General features: G+C 39.5%; 1 protein-coding gene and 1 pseudogene across 5 annotated transcripts in view; one reads left to right on the top strand and one right to left on the bottom strand.

Moving 5' to 3' along the window:
• Positions 1 to 17,071, top strand: part of tenm3 (teneurin transmembrane protein 3) — a 310,851-nt gene that overhangs the window by 169,204 nt on the left and 124,576 nt on the right. For all 5 annotated transcript variants that reach the window (XM_071504949.1, XM_071504948.1, XM_071504950.1 and 2 more), the window contains one exon: positions 6,891 to 7,158. In XM_071504949.1, the coding sequence (XP_071361050.1) occupies positions 6,891 to 7,158 (268 nt within the window). The remainder of the gene's footprint in view (positions 1 to 6,890; positions 7,159 to 17,071) is intronic.
• On the bottom strand, positions 7,966 to 13,846 carry LOC139636687 (general transcription factor II-I repeat domain-containing protein 2A-like; annotated as a pseudogene).

Genomic DNA, 17,071 nt, shown 5'->3' with positions numbered 1-17,071 from the left:
TAGAACAAAGGAACATGTGGTCTCCCTCACCCTGAATGATCTGAGTCCCAACAGGGGGAAAAATTAAAAAGCAAGGATTACAGGCAACAATTCAATAGAGAGTCAGAATAACATAAAGAAATCTACCCGTGCTACTGGGAAAACAATCGTTTGCTCCCTTGTGAAATAACCGTAAAGAACTGTATACTATTAATATGCTGTCAGGATTACAGTCACTGGCAATTTTCCAAGTGTGACATTCATCTGCTGCACAGAACTAAAAGGGAGGAGGCTGGCATGGATGGCTGAGTATACAAAGCGTAGGACTTTGACACCAGGGGTGAAGGTTTATGTCCTGACCATGCTTTGATGAATTGATTATACTAAAATACTTATGGCCTGATTTACATTGCACAAGTGCAACAACAAGCAAGAAGTGGTGGCTCTCTGGTGCACGGACTGTGTGGAAATCTCAAAGTGCTCCCGCTGTTCTGTTTCCTTTGTTCATGTCTTATTCAGGAATTCATATTGTCTGGATTGTGCAGAGTCATGACTTGATTAGGTTAAATATTTGTTTCATCATTGTTGATTAAAAGTACAATCAGGCATTATCATGTTTACAATACACACATTTGCCAGTACAGTATGAGACAGGGCTGCCAATTTAGAAGAGACAAAAGTAAGTGGCCATGGGTGATGCAGCCAGCAGTTGTAAAAGCATTGTTACAGATATTTTTGTCTCAGTGCAAGAATATTTTTATATTTTGTGTTACAAAACTGTCAACCTCTCACACCTGTAAAACAGTCAACATACCGCCTGCTCTCTGTAATTTTAATTCTTTGTTGCCATGTAATACTAAGCCTGTCCCAATTTCTGTGGTTTTTAATTTTTTTTCCATCCTCTTCCTTGGTGAGGGTCACTGGGCAGAGGGGGGCACTCTTCACTTACATGCCCCACAAAGGCAGCTCCTGGTTCGGGAAAGAGGCATGCCTTACGCCCCTCTCCTTGCCAGGTGTCCAGAGGTGGAATGAGTTTTCACGCTTCAAGAACCACGGGTCTTAACTCTTCTACTGACCTTTTTCACTATGTCGATGAGTCTTATTCTTTTCCCAGGATCTATTCTCTCCTCTCTTTTTTTCTTTTTTGTCCTCTAAATCTCTCACTACTACCATCCATGTATATCTCTGTCTGTCTGCCTCTGCCTCTTGCTCTGCCTCTTACAGTCCATGTTGTTCCCTCTCCACCTCATCTAATCTCTGTTGACCATTGTTGTTGCTTCTGAAACTTTTAATTGACTTCCTGTGTCACCTCCTGTTCTTTCTGTATCCTCTTTTCTTCTCTCCTTGTTCAATTTTCTGTCAACAATGATGGAGTTCAACACAAATACTGACCTGAGTGTTGACTCAGGTCAGTATTTGTGACCTGTTCAATTTAGTTATTTTCACCATTAGTTCTTTATTCTAACTTTTTTGTCATGCTATGAATATTTGACAATGTGACAACTTAGTTTATCTTCTCTTCTCTGCTTCACTTACTATTACTTTTGTGTTACATTTTTAACTTTGTTGCTGCTTGTCATAATTGTCTTAATTTTTCTTGCCTGCACTCACAAAGGTCTGTTATGACGCATACAAGAGTTCTCCATGACTTTAAGGGACTAGACATCAGACATATCGTATGTTTTGCTGTAAACCATAACCTTTTTAGAAAAGATTACCATGCCAAAATGTATTATTGTTACTTTTTAGTAACCAACTAGAGAACCCTTGAATATACCTTTCAGTGGACACTGAAGTCTGAGTTGAGAAAAAAAAGCAAAACCGTAGAAACACTGAGAAAATAAATACAACATATATAACTTTTGACATGGTTTATGAAAAGGTGAGAGAGAGGGAAGGTAGTGATGGAGAGAGAATAAGAGCTGTGCATGAACAGATAGAGCAATCGACATCCAGACATATATAGATGGAGACGTGTCATAGCCAAGCTTGTAATTGCCAGAGGCAGCGTGCTGACGGAGCAACCACAGGACACCACAGTTAGATAATCATCTCATATTTAGATAATAATTATCCCAGTGGGACATTTTTGTATGACTTACTGGTGCTGGTAATCATCTGTTCCAAGTAACAAGTCCTCCAACCTGAGCTACCATATAGGTAATTTGTCCTAGCCCTCTGATACAACGCATACTCTATACAGCAGCAGGTGTACCGGACCTTTGCTGTCATGTTACAAAGTTAAACATGTAGTTGACCTCGTTGTTTGGTTTAGGCACCAAAACAACTTGGTTAGGTTTAGGAAAGAAACTGTGTTTGGTCAACCCAGCCATCCACCCTAACCTCCTCCCAAAACTATGTCACCTGACTCTTCCTAAACTCCTGTAAATAATTACTATTGTTGTTAGAGGTCACCTAACAATAAAACTTAATGTGCAATATCTAATTTTCTGCCCCTATGGGGTCAATCAATCAAAGCAATACCATGCAACGGAGTTTGGGGATTAGTTGTGAAGTAGCGTGGGATCATGAGACTTCTGTTCACCACCATCATTGCAGTCAGCTTATCCCAGTTAGGATTTCTTCAGTGTCATTGGTTCAGGCGGTTTTTACCAGAAGCCAAATCATCTGTAGATATGTCCTCCTCTCCAAAACAAATGGACCTGGTGATTGAATGCAGTGGAAACCCTGAATTTCAGCAGTTTCACATTAAAAATCTTTTTCTCCGATGCTGTACAACATATATGATATCCAGACATTTGATGGCTAAAATCTTTCAGTCAGTTAAAATATATAGTAAAAACAAACAAAATCTAAAAAATGTGTCATAAAAATGCAGCTTAAAACTGAATTAAAAGTCAGGAAACCACAACATTGACACATGTGCAAAGGGAATATAATGCCAGTGACAGGCAATTAAATGAACAGTCAGTCACCTTGATTAACAGAATGGCTTTCTTTAGGTTTGACAAATTGCTGGAAACATTTGGAATTATGTAAATACACAAGTCAACAAAATATATAACTGGTGTAGCTGTTAGATATTTTAATGTGGAAATGATACATATTATACCTTGAAATGTTGGTTGCAATAAGCTGCTTGCAAAGACAACCTCTAGTGTTGTTTTTACCAGACACCTTAAGGTGGAATGAGTAGGTTGTGGCTCAGAAGATAAGTTTATTTAGATCCCACAAAGAAAAATACTTCCAAGAAACAGATAAATCATCCATTCAAAAACATTTCAAAGAGATGTTTCTGATCAGCGTCCATTTAACAGCCCTGAGTTCTCTGAAATGAGAAAGGCTGTCAATCATAGCTGTCAGTGTATGTGATGTGATTCTTGACTTCACATGCAGGGTGACGAGTTTGATAAATGATCGACTCGTTGACTCAGGTTGTTTTTATATCAGATATTCACAGCCAGTAGATCTGATACTTTATTTGATTTATTTCCAATTTATATTATGCTACTACAAGCTTCAGTTGATATCTATCTATCTATCTATCTATCTATATGTATATATATATATATATATATATATACACACACATATATGTATGTGTTTGTGTGTGTGTATAATCAGCAAAACTGGGGTGGTAAAGCAGTTGGAAGTATTTTTTTTCTTTTTCCACTGAGAGGATGCAGCATCTGTACAACACGAATTGACCAAGCTTTATTTTTATTTTATTTTAGTTGGAATTAATTTGAAAACCTCATTTGACCAAATACCTTCAGGTTATGAATTTTGTAGTGACATTTTTGTGTGTTTGTATCTGTCATGATTATAGAGGGCTTGGTACTTCATCTACTCTAGTTGCGTACGGATTACATTCATCGAGGAAAAAGGCTCAAGTTTTGCAGGAATCTGAACTTTGGTGCAATAGACAATTGTGTTTTTTTCTGATTTGTGTTTTTCTGATGCTTGTTTATGCCCCTGATAGTAGGATTGGATCACTCTGTTCAGTGTTTCCCACAGAATTTGATTCTGAATAAGACCCTCTTAAATTAATTTTTAAATGTTACCATATATAAGATGTTCCACTGCAAATATATTACCTCCTCTTCTGCTAGATCTCCCCCTTCATTAGCTACAACTATCCCTCCCTGACTGACCCTTTCTTGCTACTTCAGCTATCACAGCAGCTTTGGTTGAAGCCTGGAAATATTCAAAACAAATTAATTGGATAGCCGCTGGTCAGACTGTTCAGTTTTCCCATGTGTGTTTTCTTAAGGTTCAAGGTACTCTGTTTTGCTAATACCTCTGGTCCAGAGCCCTTTTGAATCTTTGAATAATAATTTTCACTATTCATGTGGAGCAAAACATTCAGTGTCAGAGTTAAAGAAGTCGCATTAACATTGCATGAGCAGTCAATATTAACTAGCAGCTATACTATCCATCTTCTCTGAGGTGGAAGCTAACAAAAATCCCTCCCACATATGATCATGTTTTGATTCAGAGTGTGCAGAGAGAGGAGGGGCTGTTCACAGATGGTCTGTTGTCAATGTGTTTCATGATGTTGTGTTTTTAATTGCCCTTGAATGTTTTACTGACCTTATCCACAACACATGCAGTTCACAGTTTACTGCAAACCAGTTTCTCCACACACCCAGCAGATAATTATTCCATCTCCAGTGATTAATTATCTGTATGTTATCAATAGCTAAATTGGCAGCCGTGGTAGAAATTGCATAATGACCATTGAAACCATGACCAATGGCTGCCTTGCCACTAGAGGATACAAATCAGACAGGATAACATTTAGAGACCATGCAAATTTTTTGGCAATGCAGGATTTATGCAACACCATCTATCCATTTTCTATACCGCTTATTGAAACCGGGTCGCAGGGGGCTCGAGCCAATCCCAGCTGACAGTGGGCAAGGGCAGGGTACACTCTGTACAGGTTGCCAGTCAATCACAGGGCTGAAGTATAGAGGAAAAATATGCCATTTACACGCACATTAACACTTATGGGCAATTTAGAGTCACCTGTTAACCTAATGTGCATTTCTTTGGACTGTGGGAGCAACCTTCTTCACGACAGCACTAACCACTGCACAACCTCCCTTCAGGGGACATTTTCACAAAACATCTGAATGCTGTGTGTCACTCCTTCCTGGCTGATTTAGAAAAAATAAATATACAGTCAGGTCCATAAATGTTGGGACATTGACACATTTCTCATCTTTTTGGCTCTAAAAACCACCACAATACCTTCAAATTAAAGCTGAAAGTCTGCAGTTAAAGTACATCTTGTTCGTTTCATTTCAAATCCATTGTGGTGGTGTTTAGAGCCAAAAAGATGAGAATTGTGTTGATGTCCCAATATTTATGGGCCTGACTGTATTCGGGATGATCCAGTGGGGCACTGATCCTCACACATCCATGTGTATGAGTGGATACATCTGCTGCACAACTTTTTGTCTGTCAGCTAAACTGATAAACCTCTCTGCCTCCTTCTCATTGATATTTTTTATCAGGCAAATAGTACTTGGAGTAGTGTGTGTCTGTGTGTGTGCGCATTGTTCAGCATCTGAATAAGTACAAGGTGTTTAGATTTACATTTGCAGTGATGGTATACAGATGTAGAATTGTTAATGATACCTGAACACTCATGTTAAAATCTTGACTTTGTGTGTGTGTGTGTGTGTGTGTGTGTGTGTGTGTGTGTGCGAGCACATTTAGCCTTGAAGATCTACATAAGTGGAACAATTATTAAGCCGACAAATACTGTATATATGTGTATGTTTATACATATATACCCCAACATATATCCTGCAAATTCTCTTCTCTCTTTGCTGTCTATTTTTCCTAGTGAGGGCAGTGGAAAATGAATAACAGGAGGGCTGGGAAATGGAGACACGATGCTCTTTATGCTAATCAAATACCAGCGTTGTCATTCATTACCTTCAGAGCACCCTAAGGACGGTAGAGGAGCTGAAAGGCACAGAGAAAAAAAACAGCAAAGAAAAGTTGAAGCAGGTCAACGTGAGAAAATGTTTTTAAAAAAACAAAGCAGGGTTTTGTGAAGGCCAATCACTGATCAGTATTCAGCCTGGCTGAGACGAGTGCAGCATCGGTTACAATTCTCACCAGCCTTGACCGGCAACATCTGAACCTGGCTGCAGATTCAAGGATATATCATAATATTTTTCAGCACTCATGACATCACAGTAATTACATGATCTTCATCACCATGATGTATACATTGTACTTAAATCACATCTGATATTGAGAGTAACAAGAAATAAATGAAACTGAACACCTGGCTCTGCTTGTGGATGTTTGCTTTGGGGAATGGGGCCTCAGGGCTTAACTGAAATATAGCAGCGAGGAAATGAAAGGAGTAAGTCACAATGAATGTGAACTTTGCCGGTGTTAATGCAAATTTGACTGGGATTTAAACAAAAACAGGAAAGATTTGCAGTCAGATAAGAGACGATTCTCTTGTAGAACAACCATTCAAACAGAAGATATGCACACAAAATCTGTCATGTACACATGCAGTACGCTGTCTGTATGCGAATCTGAGAACTTTTTTGCATTAAATTTTGTCGCCACTACTTTCATGAATAGTGAAGTTGATCTTCCTCAGCATCTTTAGTCTGTCTATCAGTAGCCGTAGGGCTGATTTATTTAAAGAGGCTGAGAAAGAATCACTGGATTCATCTTAACAGGTCAAACTCCCTGGCAACATGAGAGGCAGCCATGGATAAAAATGTGATACAAGAAGTATCTGCTCTCGTTTGTGTTGGATTTTCCTTTTAAAATTAAACTTTTTTATTTTTACACACAGTAGAAAGTGGTGACATTCTTTGTGCAAACCTAAAGCCAAGATTTTGTTCTGCCTTTCCAAATGCAAGAAAAAGACAAGCATCTTTCCAACCATGCTTCTCTTCTGTTGACAGAACAACAATCCAATCATCACGGCTCCACCTTGCCTCCGGTGCCCCCCCCTCACCGCCGGCATCCCTCGATAACAGCTCTCAACCAATCTCTGGGCTCAACGCACCACGCTGGCCAGTCCCTGAATTCAACGCGGCAGCTAACCCCTCCTACTGGAAGCCCGGCCCCTGTGGCCGGCCAGTCACCAGCCGAGCTGCAGACCACACCCCCCGAGAGCGTCCCGCTGCAAGACAGCTGGGTGCTGGGTAGCAATGTGCCTCTGGAAACAAGGTATATTGACTTAATCTAATCTCTCATCAGTCTGCCATTTTTCCTGAGTAAGTTTTGTGCTGGGCCTTAACTTGACACCAAAGAGTCATAGCTGTACTTGTCAGTACTGCTAATTATGGTGGTTATGGAGTGATGTTAGTGACTGATACTGTCCTTGAGCAACATTTTTCTTCTACATCCTGAGTTAATCACCTACCAAGACAAAGATTATGTTACTTCTATGTCGAATCACAAATGCATTAATGTTTAGCAAGTTTAACTGGTACTTTTGCCCAAGCTGGAAACCGAGAGTCGTTACTAAAGACCACGATATCGATACCATCAAAACACTTTCTGCCAGTCAAACAGAAACTGAATCAAGTTTTAAATTAGAGGCCATCTAAAGTCTTCCTGCTATACAGTGGTTCACTCTTCTCACCAGACGCAAATAGCGTTAACTCGGTATTTAACTTAAATATTTCTTTATTCACCCCAATTGTTTTGCTAGTGTGTACAATTTTAGTAGAAGGAAATGTGAAACACAGGACCACCATCTACTACAGCAGGGGTGGGCAATTAATTTTTACAAGGGGCCACATGAGAAACCTGAATTGTGTCAGAGGGCCACACCAACGGTAACTTGAACTTAATTCTGCTCAACTGTCTTCCATTGTAAAATGCATGTAATTACATAATGTGTGTCATTCAGTTCATGAATATCTGGAGCTTCTTAATAATGAGGAGAACTGTTGTATGTTCAAAACTTAACATTTAATCACTGAAACGCAGCTGCAGGTTACAGGAGGAGCGAAAAACAGAGGACACGTGGTCTGAAACATCTTACAGGTGTGAAACACACGAAATCCAGTCAAGTCACCTGTATAAACACACACTGACACTTCCGTTCTTTTAGCTTCACAATAAAAGCATCTGACTAGTTTAACCAGGCCTTTTCAGAATAAAATAAATCTATGACTGAATTATTACCATTACTGCAGTTCTTCTTACATGACAACTGTCAACATTATAACTGTAAATATTGTAAATAAAACAATTCTGCTCAACTTTTTTCCATTGTAAAATGCACTTAATTACATATTTTGAATAGCTGGTACTGGTAACTGGGAGGATAAAATTATTCTGTAACTATTTATATTAGGCTATGTGAAATTGTGGTGTCGAGGTCAAATACAGAAATACAACAATACAACAAATAACTTGCAATGTTTTCGACCTCATTTCACCTCTTCAGTGAGAATAATCCAGTCTGTTCTGGGCTTGAACAAGGGCATTGAAATCTGGCTGAATGTCTGAGGTGGCTATGCGAAGGACAGCTGAGAGGTGGTCATCAGTGATAGAGGATCTGTGTTTGGATATGTTGAACTTCATCACTGAGAATGTCTGTTCACATATGAATGTAGATCCAAAGAGGACTAGAATCCTCTGAGCATGCCTCCTCAGGTGTGGAAAGCTCTCCTTTTTGAGGGAGGAGTAAAAGTCCAGCAGTGAGACTGACCTGAAGTGCTCTGCCAGAAGTGTGTCAGACTGCAGGTCAATGAGTTCCATCTGAACATCACTTGGTGCATTACCCACACTGCAGTTGAAGGGAGAAGAAACCATGTGCATTTCACTCTCAAGAGTTTTGAAATCTTGAAATCGCCTTGAAAACTCTCCGTGCAGAGCTTCTAACATGGTTGAGTACTTGTGGAGGTGATCGGCTGATCTTGTGGCTTCCTTTAGTGTTGGCAAGTGGGTCAGAATGTTGTCCTTCACTTGGCTTGAGAGAAGCTGCAACTTTCTCATGAAAGCCTTCACTGCACTGTACATCTCATGCACAAAAGCGCCCTTGCACTGCAGTTTGACATTTAGTTCGTTCATTAGTGCAGTCACATCCACGGCAAATCCGAGGTCTGCCACCCAGTCTTCATCTGAAAGCTCTGGGATGTCTTGTCCTTTCTTCACACAGAAATCCTGAATCTGGTCTCTCAGGTCCCAGACACTTTTCAGTACTTTGCCCAAGCTGAGCCACCTGACGGCGCAGTGATAGCTTATGACACCATGTTCTCATTTTCCTCCATAAGTGCAACAAATTGTCTGCGATTTAATGCTTCTCGCTCTGATGAAGTTAACTATTTTAGTTACAGCATCAACAACATGGTTCATTTTTAACACTGTCTTACACAACACTTCCTGATGTATAATACAATGCAAAAATGTCAATTTCTGCACAGGGTTAATTTCTGTCACTTTATCCTGCATTCTCTTTAAAAGTCCAACATTTTTCCCTGTCAGATTCGGACAACCGTCTGTTGTCACACCTGCCAGCTTTTCCCATTTCAGTCCTAATTTGTCCAAACATGCATTTACCTCTGTGAACAAGTCATTACCAGTGCTTGTCCCTTTCATTGACTGCATGGCTGCCAGCTCCTCCGTGATTTGAAAGTCCGCAGTTATCCCACGTAAGAAGCTGGGCGGTGTCACGTACATCGCAGCTCTCATCCAAAACCAGAGAAAAACAGTCAAAGTCGGCCGCTCTGTTCTTCAGCTGAAGCTCCAGGTTTCCAGCAAATGTCCTCAACCCGCCTCGTTACAGTGCGTTCTCACACACGTTCTCAAACGCGCCCTTTTTCTCCGGGCAAATCAGTGAAACACAGTCCAATAAGCACTCCTTCACAAACTCTCCGTCGGAAAACGCCTTACTTTTTCTGGTGATTTTGTGAGGAATTACATAACTTGTCCTGAGGGCTGCATCTCTGGGGGTGTGAAGTTTGGTAAAAAGTCCTTGTTGGGTTTTGCAGTTTTGCTAGCAACGCAGCAGACTCCCTCCCGCGCTCTTCACCAGACAGATTTCTGTATTTATCCTCATGCTTGGTCGTGTAGCGGCGATTCAAATTATAATCTTTAAACACAGCGACTTCTGTACCACAAATTAAGCACACGGCTTTACCTTTAATTTCTGTAAAGAAATACTTGGCAGTCCAGGTCTTATTGAAAACACGGCATTCGTTATCAACTTTTCTTAGCGTGAGCTGACATCTTGAGGGTGATCTGGCTAGCATCACATATCGCTGGTTCACCTTCACTGACAGCTCACGGAAAGAACGCGAACGTAACGCTTTTCAAAATAAAAGCAGCACAGTTGTATTTCACGCATGACAGATATTTTTTTTAAATTTATATTGTAATTTATGATTGGCCTCACGCGGACCGGACAGGGACGCACAAAGGGCCGGATGTGGCCCGCGGGCCGTAGTTTGCCCAGGTCTGTACTACAGCTACAACTACATTTACATTTACATTTACTCATTTGGCAGACACTTTTATCCAAAGCGACTTACAAGTGAAGAATAACTGTATAAGTATAGTATATAATAATAGTATAAGGTACAACATCTATTTCATAAGTGCTGGGAGATTGTAACTAATCATAAAGAAACTCTATGTAAAATAAAATTGTGTGCATGATGAGCAGCCAACTGAAAAAGTGATGTTTTATTAATGGAAAAGTTCATTCAGAAGGAGCTTTTCTTTTTGGTTAATTCTTTTTCTCAAGTCATATGTGAAAGAGTCATAAATGTTACACAAAAGTGCAACATGACATGATGGCATCACCTAAGACCAGACAATGGAACATGGAATAAAACAGCATTGTGGATTCTGGACTGTGTTGTAGACAGTGAGGAGCTGTGTCTCAATCCGGGGGCCACATGGTTCAGAGTTCATGGTCTACAAAGGTGTGGCCCTTCGTAAGCGTCATAGAACGCAAAGGCTGAATCGAAATGAGATGGTCTGGCCTACTGAGGATTTTCGCTCCTTTGTCTGGGCCAAGAAGAGTCCACCTGTCGGATCCTTGATTGTCCAGAAAAAAGAAGAGTTCTCTTCTCCTCCACATTTGAAGGAGCATTCAAAATGGGACAACCTAGTTGGGCCGCTGTGGCACAATTGATCTTCAAATGCAGCCTCTGAGGTATACAGCCCCTGTATTGAGACACAGCTAAGGTGTGTAACCCACACTCATATCTTTGTCTGGTTAGATCTGTTTCTATGAGCAAGTTTGCATCCTTCAAGAAATTAATCTGTCTGTCCTCTGTCTGTCACTGACTTACTTTTGAAGAATATCAGGCCAAAAAGTTCATTAATTATTATTAAATTAATTATACTGTTTGTCGTTAAATTGTGTTTTAACTTATGCAAAAAAAATCTGACTCTATTTGGCTCCGCTGTGAGCTGTAAGGATTTCAAAGAAAAGCTGATCTGTGTCCTGAAATGCTAACAGCTGGCAGACCTTTCAAAGTCTTCAAGGTGAAAAGTTTCAGCATCTAAAACACAGCTGTCAAAAAGCAGTTAGAGGGGCACAAGATGGAGGGTTGTGGTTATTATACATTCTGTACATTATGTTGCAAATATATTTATTAAAATAAATTAAACAAGACAAACCATTCTCAGATATTTTAGTAGCTGAATCTGATTTGGGACCATGTTACTTTCATCCATCTGCAGCAAATCACGCAAAAATAATCTGCGGTTCAGACAAAAGAGAACCAACCAACTGTGCTGCTCGTTTTCCGACTGTGATTCCAAATTTAGGCTCAATCAGCTTCTTCACAAACGACTTTTAGTTTCCTAGAACTTTGGAGTTGTAATCTCAGTTGTCCTTTCAAAGCACTAGTAAGCAACAGGAGGTTTGTGTGTCTTTCTTTTCAGCTGTGACATGGATTTTGTTGTATATTTGAACTTTGAATCCCTATTCACTAGATGATTTGTGCTGTAGCTCTGTCTTTGTTGAGCCCCTTTCAAAGTTCTCTGATATTAACTGTGATACTTTGATATTCTCTGATAATCTGTTCTCTCCAGCAGAGTGTAACATCATGCTGGCGACTGTATAAAGGCCTCTTGTCCCTCCACTGCCCACACACACACACAATTTATGGGTGCAAACTTTGGCCTTGACCCTCTGTTCATCACACTCCCTCTTTCACTCCCTCCTCACTCACTCTTTTTTTGTTCTGCTCTCGTTAATGTATCTCACCCAGGGAAAAGGAGAGTGACAGACTGATGCACGGTACATGCCTGTCTTTGTAACCTTGTGTGTCTGTGTGTTTGTTTCCTTGTTCTTATATCCCAGTGGGGGCCTAAATTGAGGTCTGCATGGGTAAAGACAGCTTTTTTGACAGTTCAGACTTGGTTTTAGGGTTTAGGTTAGGATATGTTAGAAGTAGGGTTAAGGTTTCAACAACTGCTCATCCAAAAACCATACTTAACACTGTACTTCCTATGGTCCTCAGCAGTACACCTGGCAAGTTTGAAGTTCATTGAATTTTTCAAAAAATTGAAAGACAGGCAGGCAGAAGGACAGATATTTCTCCATTTAGTTGGACTAGTTATAGTATAGTGGCTATTCAATGGCCGTTCAGAATATACCTGTATCTGTAGCCTATTGGGCTTATATCCATATAGCGTTTTTTCTGTCTTTTTGTGACTGCTCCGAGCAGTAAGCAAGCAGGAAAATGCACATTTGCAAACCAAGTGACATCAATGGCATTGACAACAACCCCTCAGAGGTTAAATACCTGGGTCAGACCTGAAGAAGCCTTTGTGATTGAAAAGGTGAAATGTCTTCAAGTATCTACAACCAAGTCCAGTTGCCCACAATTCAGCTTTTCTTGGATAACCTGACCTGGATGACTGAGAATCTTCAGTGGTCCACGATCTTCATCCAGTCATCTTCAGTGTGTGTTATAAGTTGAGGATGTCTTTTATTGTGAGGAAGGGACAAGAAATGGAAATGCAGAATTATTGTAAGTGGAAATGCATTAGGTATCTGAGGTCATGACCAATTTTGCCCTGAATGTTAAACTTGGACCCATTTACAGGTTAAAACTTCTTAGGAATATACAGGCAAATCCCAAGCCTTAACAACACACTGTGAGAGTAAGCAATCCTGTTCATCTGTCTGTAACATTAAGTGTCACTGGGCCAATGTGGTCAGAAAGTTGACTTCTTCAATATTTTTATCCATGAAAAAGAGCAACAAATTCTCCAACTTAAACAACATTGTTGGTCCATGCGTTTTCTGATCTGACAGCATTGCTGACATGAGGACATTGGACTTTCAAAAATAAAACTGTCCTCTGAGCTTACACCACTCAAATGCATCCTGTGCCACACTGAAGGACCACCCACTGTACTTACATTCACAGTCTAATTAGTCCCAAAATTGTTTCATAATGATGAATTACTTCAAATGTATAAAATCTTATTTCACTGTAGAGCTGTGCACAGCACACTGATTCGTTTAGGCCCCCTCTCTCTCTCATTCTCTCTGTCTCTCTCTCTCTGTCTCTCTCTCTCTCAAACACATTGACAACGGAACCCATCTGTCATAGTCAGATTGGCTAAAAACAATACCACATACCTGTTTATTTGCATACAAAGCGGGAGAGTGAGATCCGATCACAAGTGGTCACTTGAGATGCATGTGGAGACGCATGTTAATAATGAGCATGAACAGGGCCACAGAGATAGGTTTTGTCTTGTATTTAATATGTATGGTTACTTACACCATTGTATAATGAAATTAAAGCATAATGTAATTATTATGATGCGTAACTTTAACTGTAATATTTACACATGATTTAAGAAAGAAAGAAAGAAAGAAAGACAGACAGACAGAAATAGTGTGAAGGACAGACCAACCAACCATTATAGTACTTCAGCTTTGTAGATGTTGGATTTCGTTGTCTGCAAGACAGAGAGGGAGTGCTGACTGCTGCGTCCAGCAGAGGATGTATGTGTTTGATTTGCCATGCAGGGAGTGCCTCCAGGTCACGCAGCATTTATTTTTCAGTTCCACCCTGAGAGCTGATAGTTTTCTCTCACCCTGTCTCCTGAAGGCCTCACAACTTGTTTTATCTACAAGTCTGTTTGAGTGTGTGTGTGTGTGTGTGTGTGTGTGTGTGTGTGTGTGTGTGTGTGAGAGAGAGAGAGAGAGAGAGGGAGAGGGAGAGGGAGGGATTTACTATTTCTTCCAAATGCCGTCATACATACCACACTCAGTGGGGGTGGACTTAATTTTGAAAGATGATGCTCTGAGCGCTCTGCGTGTGTTTGTGTGTGTGTGTGTATATTTGTGTCAAATGGTCATGGTATCAAATGGTCATGGTATCATATAGACTCTATTCTTAATCTTTGCAGACAAAACATTAACCAACTGGCACATACTTTTACCCTACATACTATTCTCTCTCTGTTCTCTGCTGCCTCTTTCTCTCCTCTGTTGTCTCCCTCATATGTTTTTGTCTGGTGGCTGCTCTTCTGTTGAGTGGTAGTACATTTAATGTTAATGCCTGAGGTGAAAGTGTGCTCCGTATCAGGTCCTCAGCATATGTGATGTTGAGTGATATATGGTTCCATGCTGTAATTTAATCTGACACTACCTTGGGTAATAGTAGACATTTGTTTTCCTTTTTGCATTATTGCTGTCAGTCTACATATGGTTCAAATTAAATAAATGACTTTGATCAGAATGACAGTCACATTACATAAAGGGTTGATTAATGCTGAGATTAACGAGTTAATGACCTACAGATGGGATTAAAACTGGCTTTTTGGCCTGAGAATGGAAGCTCACTCTGTAGTAAACTACATCACTATGGTAACTAATAGCAGCTCCTCATGAGGCTGTGTGCCTGTGTCATACTGTGAGTAACCATGGTTAAAATGGGTGCCGCAGGCAACAGTGTTGTCAACAGTGGTTAAATGCAGCAGGAATGTATTTTGATTTTCTAAACTACCACTCATCTGATCCACTTTAAACTGGAGTGTTTTTTGGATAATGCTCTCAAGAAAACTGCAAAATGGATTAATGCAGACCAAACAATCAGCCCTTACCAACAGGCACATTTTGAATGGGCACTGCACTAGTACTTTAAATGTTCCACAATATTTCCACAATGAGACAGAACAGATAAATGATTACAGATATATATACCGCACTACTATATTATCTCTGGCCATTTTGACTTTTTTACACCAAAAGTGAACCTTTTGCATATGATATATTGTATATCTATATATCTATGAAATATTGTATCAGATATGTAGTGACAAATAGACAGATACAGTATTCCCCACTGTGCTCCACATCCCACAAACCCACTGACAAAATTTATTCAAATGAGACAATAAATAAGAAAGATGTGTTTGACACATTTTTCTGTGTTTGTGACATTTTTCTGAAGAAAATTGAGGGATTGAGCGCTTAGACTTTTGTTATGCCAATTATATACTTTCAAAATTGATGGAAGACAGTGCTTCAGAGATAATATGCGATAAATATCTTTTTTTGTATTGTTTTGGGTGAAATGTTGAGCACTGACAGATTTTTATTCAATTTAAGTTCCACTTTGGGCTTGTTTGTAGCTAAAACTAATATTGATACAGATAAGTGAAGAGGTGTGTTAAGGCCAATTTATACTTTCTGTGTCCACAGTCTGCATCCCTGCGAGGGCAGGGGGACCAGGAAACAGCCTTTATGGGCATTTAAAATGGAATGAGATGTGGCAGGAGAGTGTGAATGTCCTCATTTAGAGGTGGTAATCTCTACACAATCTCTACACACACTCTCTTAAAGACAAATGTTGTATGCTCAGACACACACACACACACACACACACACACACACACACACAATTAGATTTGCATGCACCTGTTATGTTACAGGACACCCAACACAACTGGTGACTGTATTGAGCAGGTGTACATGTCAATCAAACACACACACACACACACACACACACACATACAAATTAAGATATACTGTGAAAACAGTGAAAATATATAGATATGACACTTATACATTTTCCTTCTTAAAGAAATACTTTACCAGTTATCATAAAATCTATGGTACAAATTTGAGCACATATTTAACTTAATTTACGACACAACTCACAATAAATTCAAAATTTTAATGAATGAATCAGTAGATGTTGTTTGCTTCACACACACCAAAACATCTGGATGTGAATTTTGTGAATTTTAAGCTGTTTCCTTTCCTCTCTAAAGTTTGGCTTCTTCTCTGATTTTTTGCCATTTTGACATTTCACAGTTTTTTACCAAGTTCACTTTGTCAGAACTCTTCACACTGCACAGCTGAAGTCAATTAGGACTAAACTATTACTACCTTTCATTGCGTTGAATCAAAATACATTCGTTGAGCATGTCTTTCAATAGGCCTACTTGTGTATTTACACTCCCATATGCATTTTTACATACTAATATAAAATATGTTAAATATACATTGACAACCAAACATAAAATAAAGTTGTTGTAAATTAGACAGAAGTTTGTTAGATTCTGGCACATCTAACAAAAAACTGAAAAAAATAAAATTATATAAACTCCTTATTGAGACATGCACCTCTATTTAAGACTTGTGCCAGATGAGGCACAACCCTGTCTCCTAGAAATTATGTTTAATCACAAAATATGTTTTATAGGAAACATCATTGTGAGAGGATCAGGTTTTCTCTAAATATTAATTTGTTGATGGTAATTTACATATTTGGAAGTTGCAAGTATGTTGATACTGAACATATCACTAAAATGTTCAGAGTCAGTGTATTTCCTTTCCACCAAAACATTTCCAAGTGGTGACTTCATCATTATTACTCTTTAATATTTGTGTGGTCATGTGTGGATGCTCACAGCACTTTGTTCAGGTTAGGTAAAGCTTGTGGTTGGGTTTAATACAGAAAAAGTTTAGTGAGTTCAGACACAATGTGCTTATTTATATTCAAAGAAAACCACAGTCTTTCCCAAACCTTAACCAAAGTGTTGTCTCGACCACAGGATTGCGGCTCCAGACCCTGGTCTATATGTTTCATTCAACTGACATCCACTTCAGCCACTTCCCAGTGACTATGCTGCTGTTAAT

Source organism: Trachinotus anak, unplaced genomic scaffold (genome assembly GCF_046630095.1).
Source record: "Trachinotus anak isolate AG129_WGS33_773 ecotype Australia unplaced genomic scaffold, CSIRO_AGI_Tana_v1 ptg000019l, whole genome shotgun sequence".
Lineage (NCBI taxonomy): Eukaryota > Metazoa > Chordata > Actinopteri > Carangiformes > Carangidae > Trachinotus > Trachinotus anak.
The sequence above is the reverse complement of the archived record's forward strand: the minus strand, read 5'-3'. Positions and strand labels throughout refer to the sequence as shown.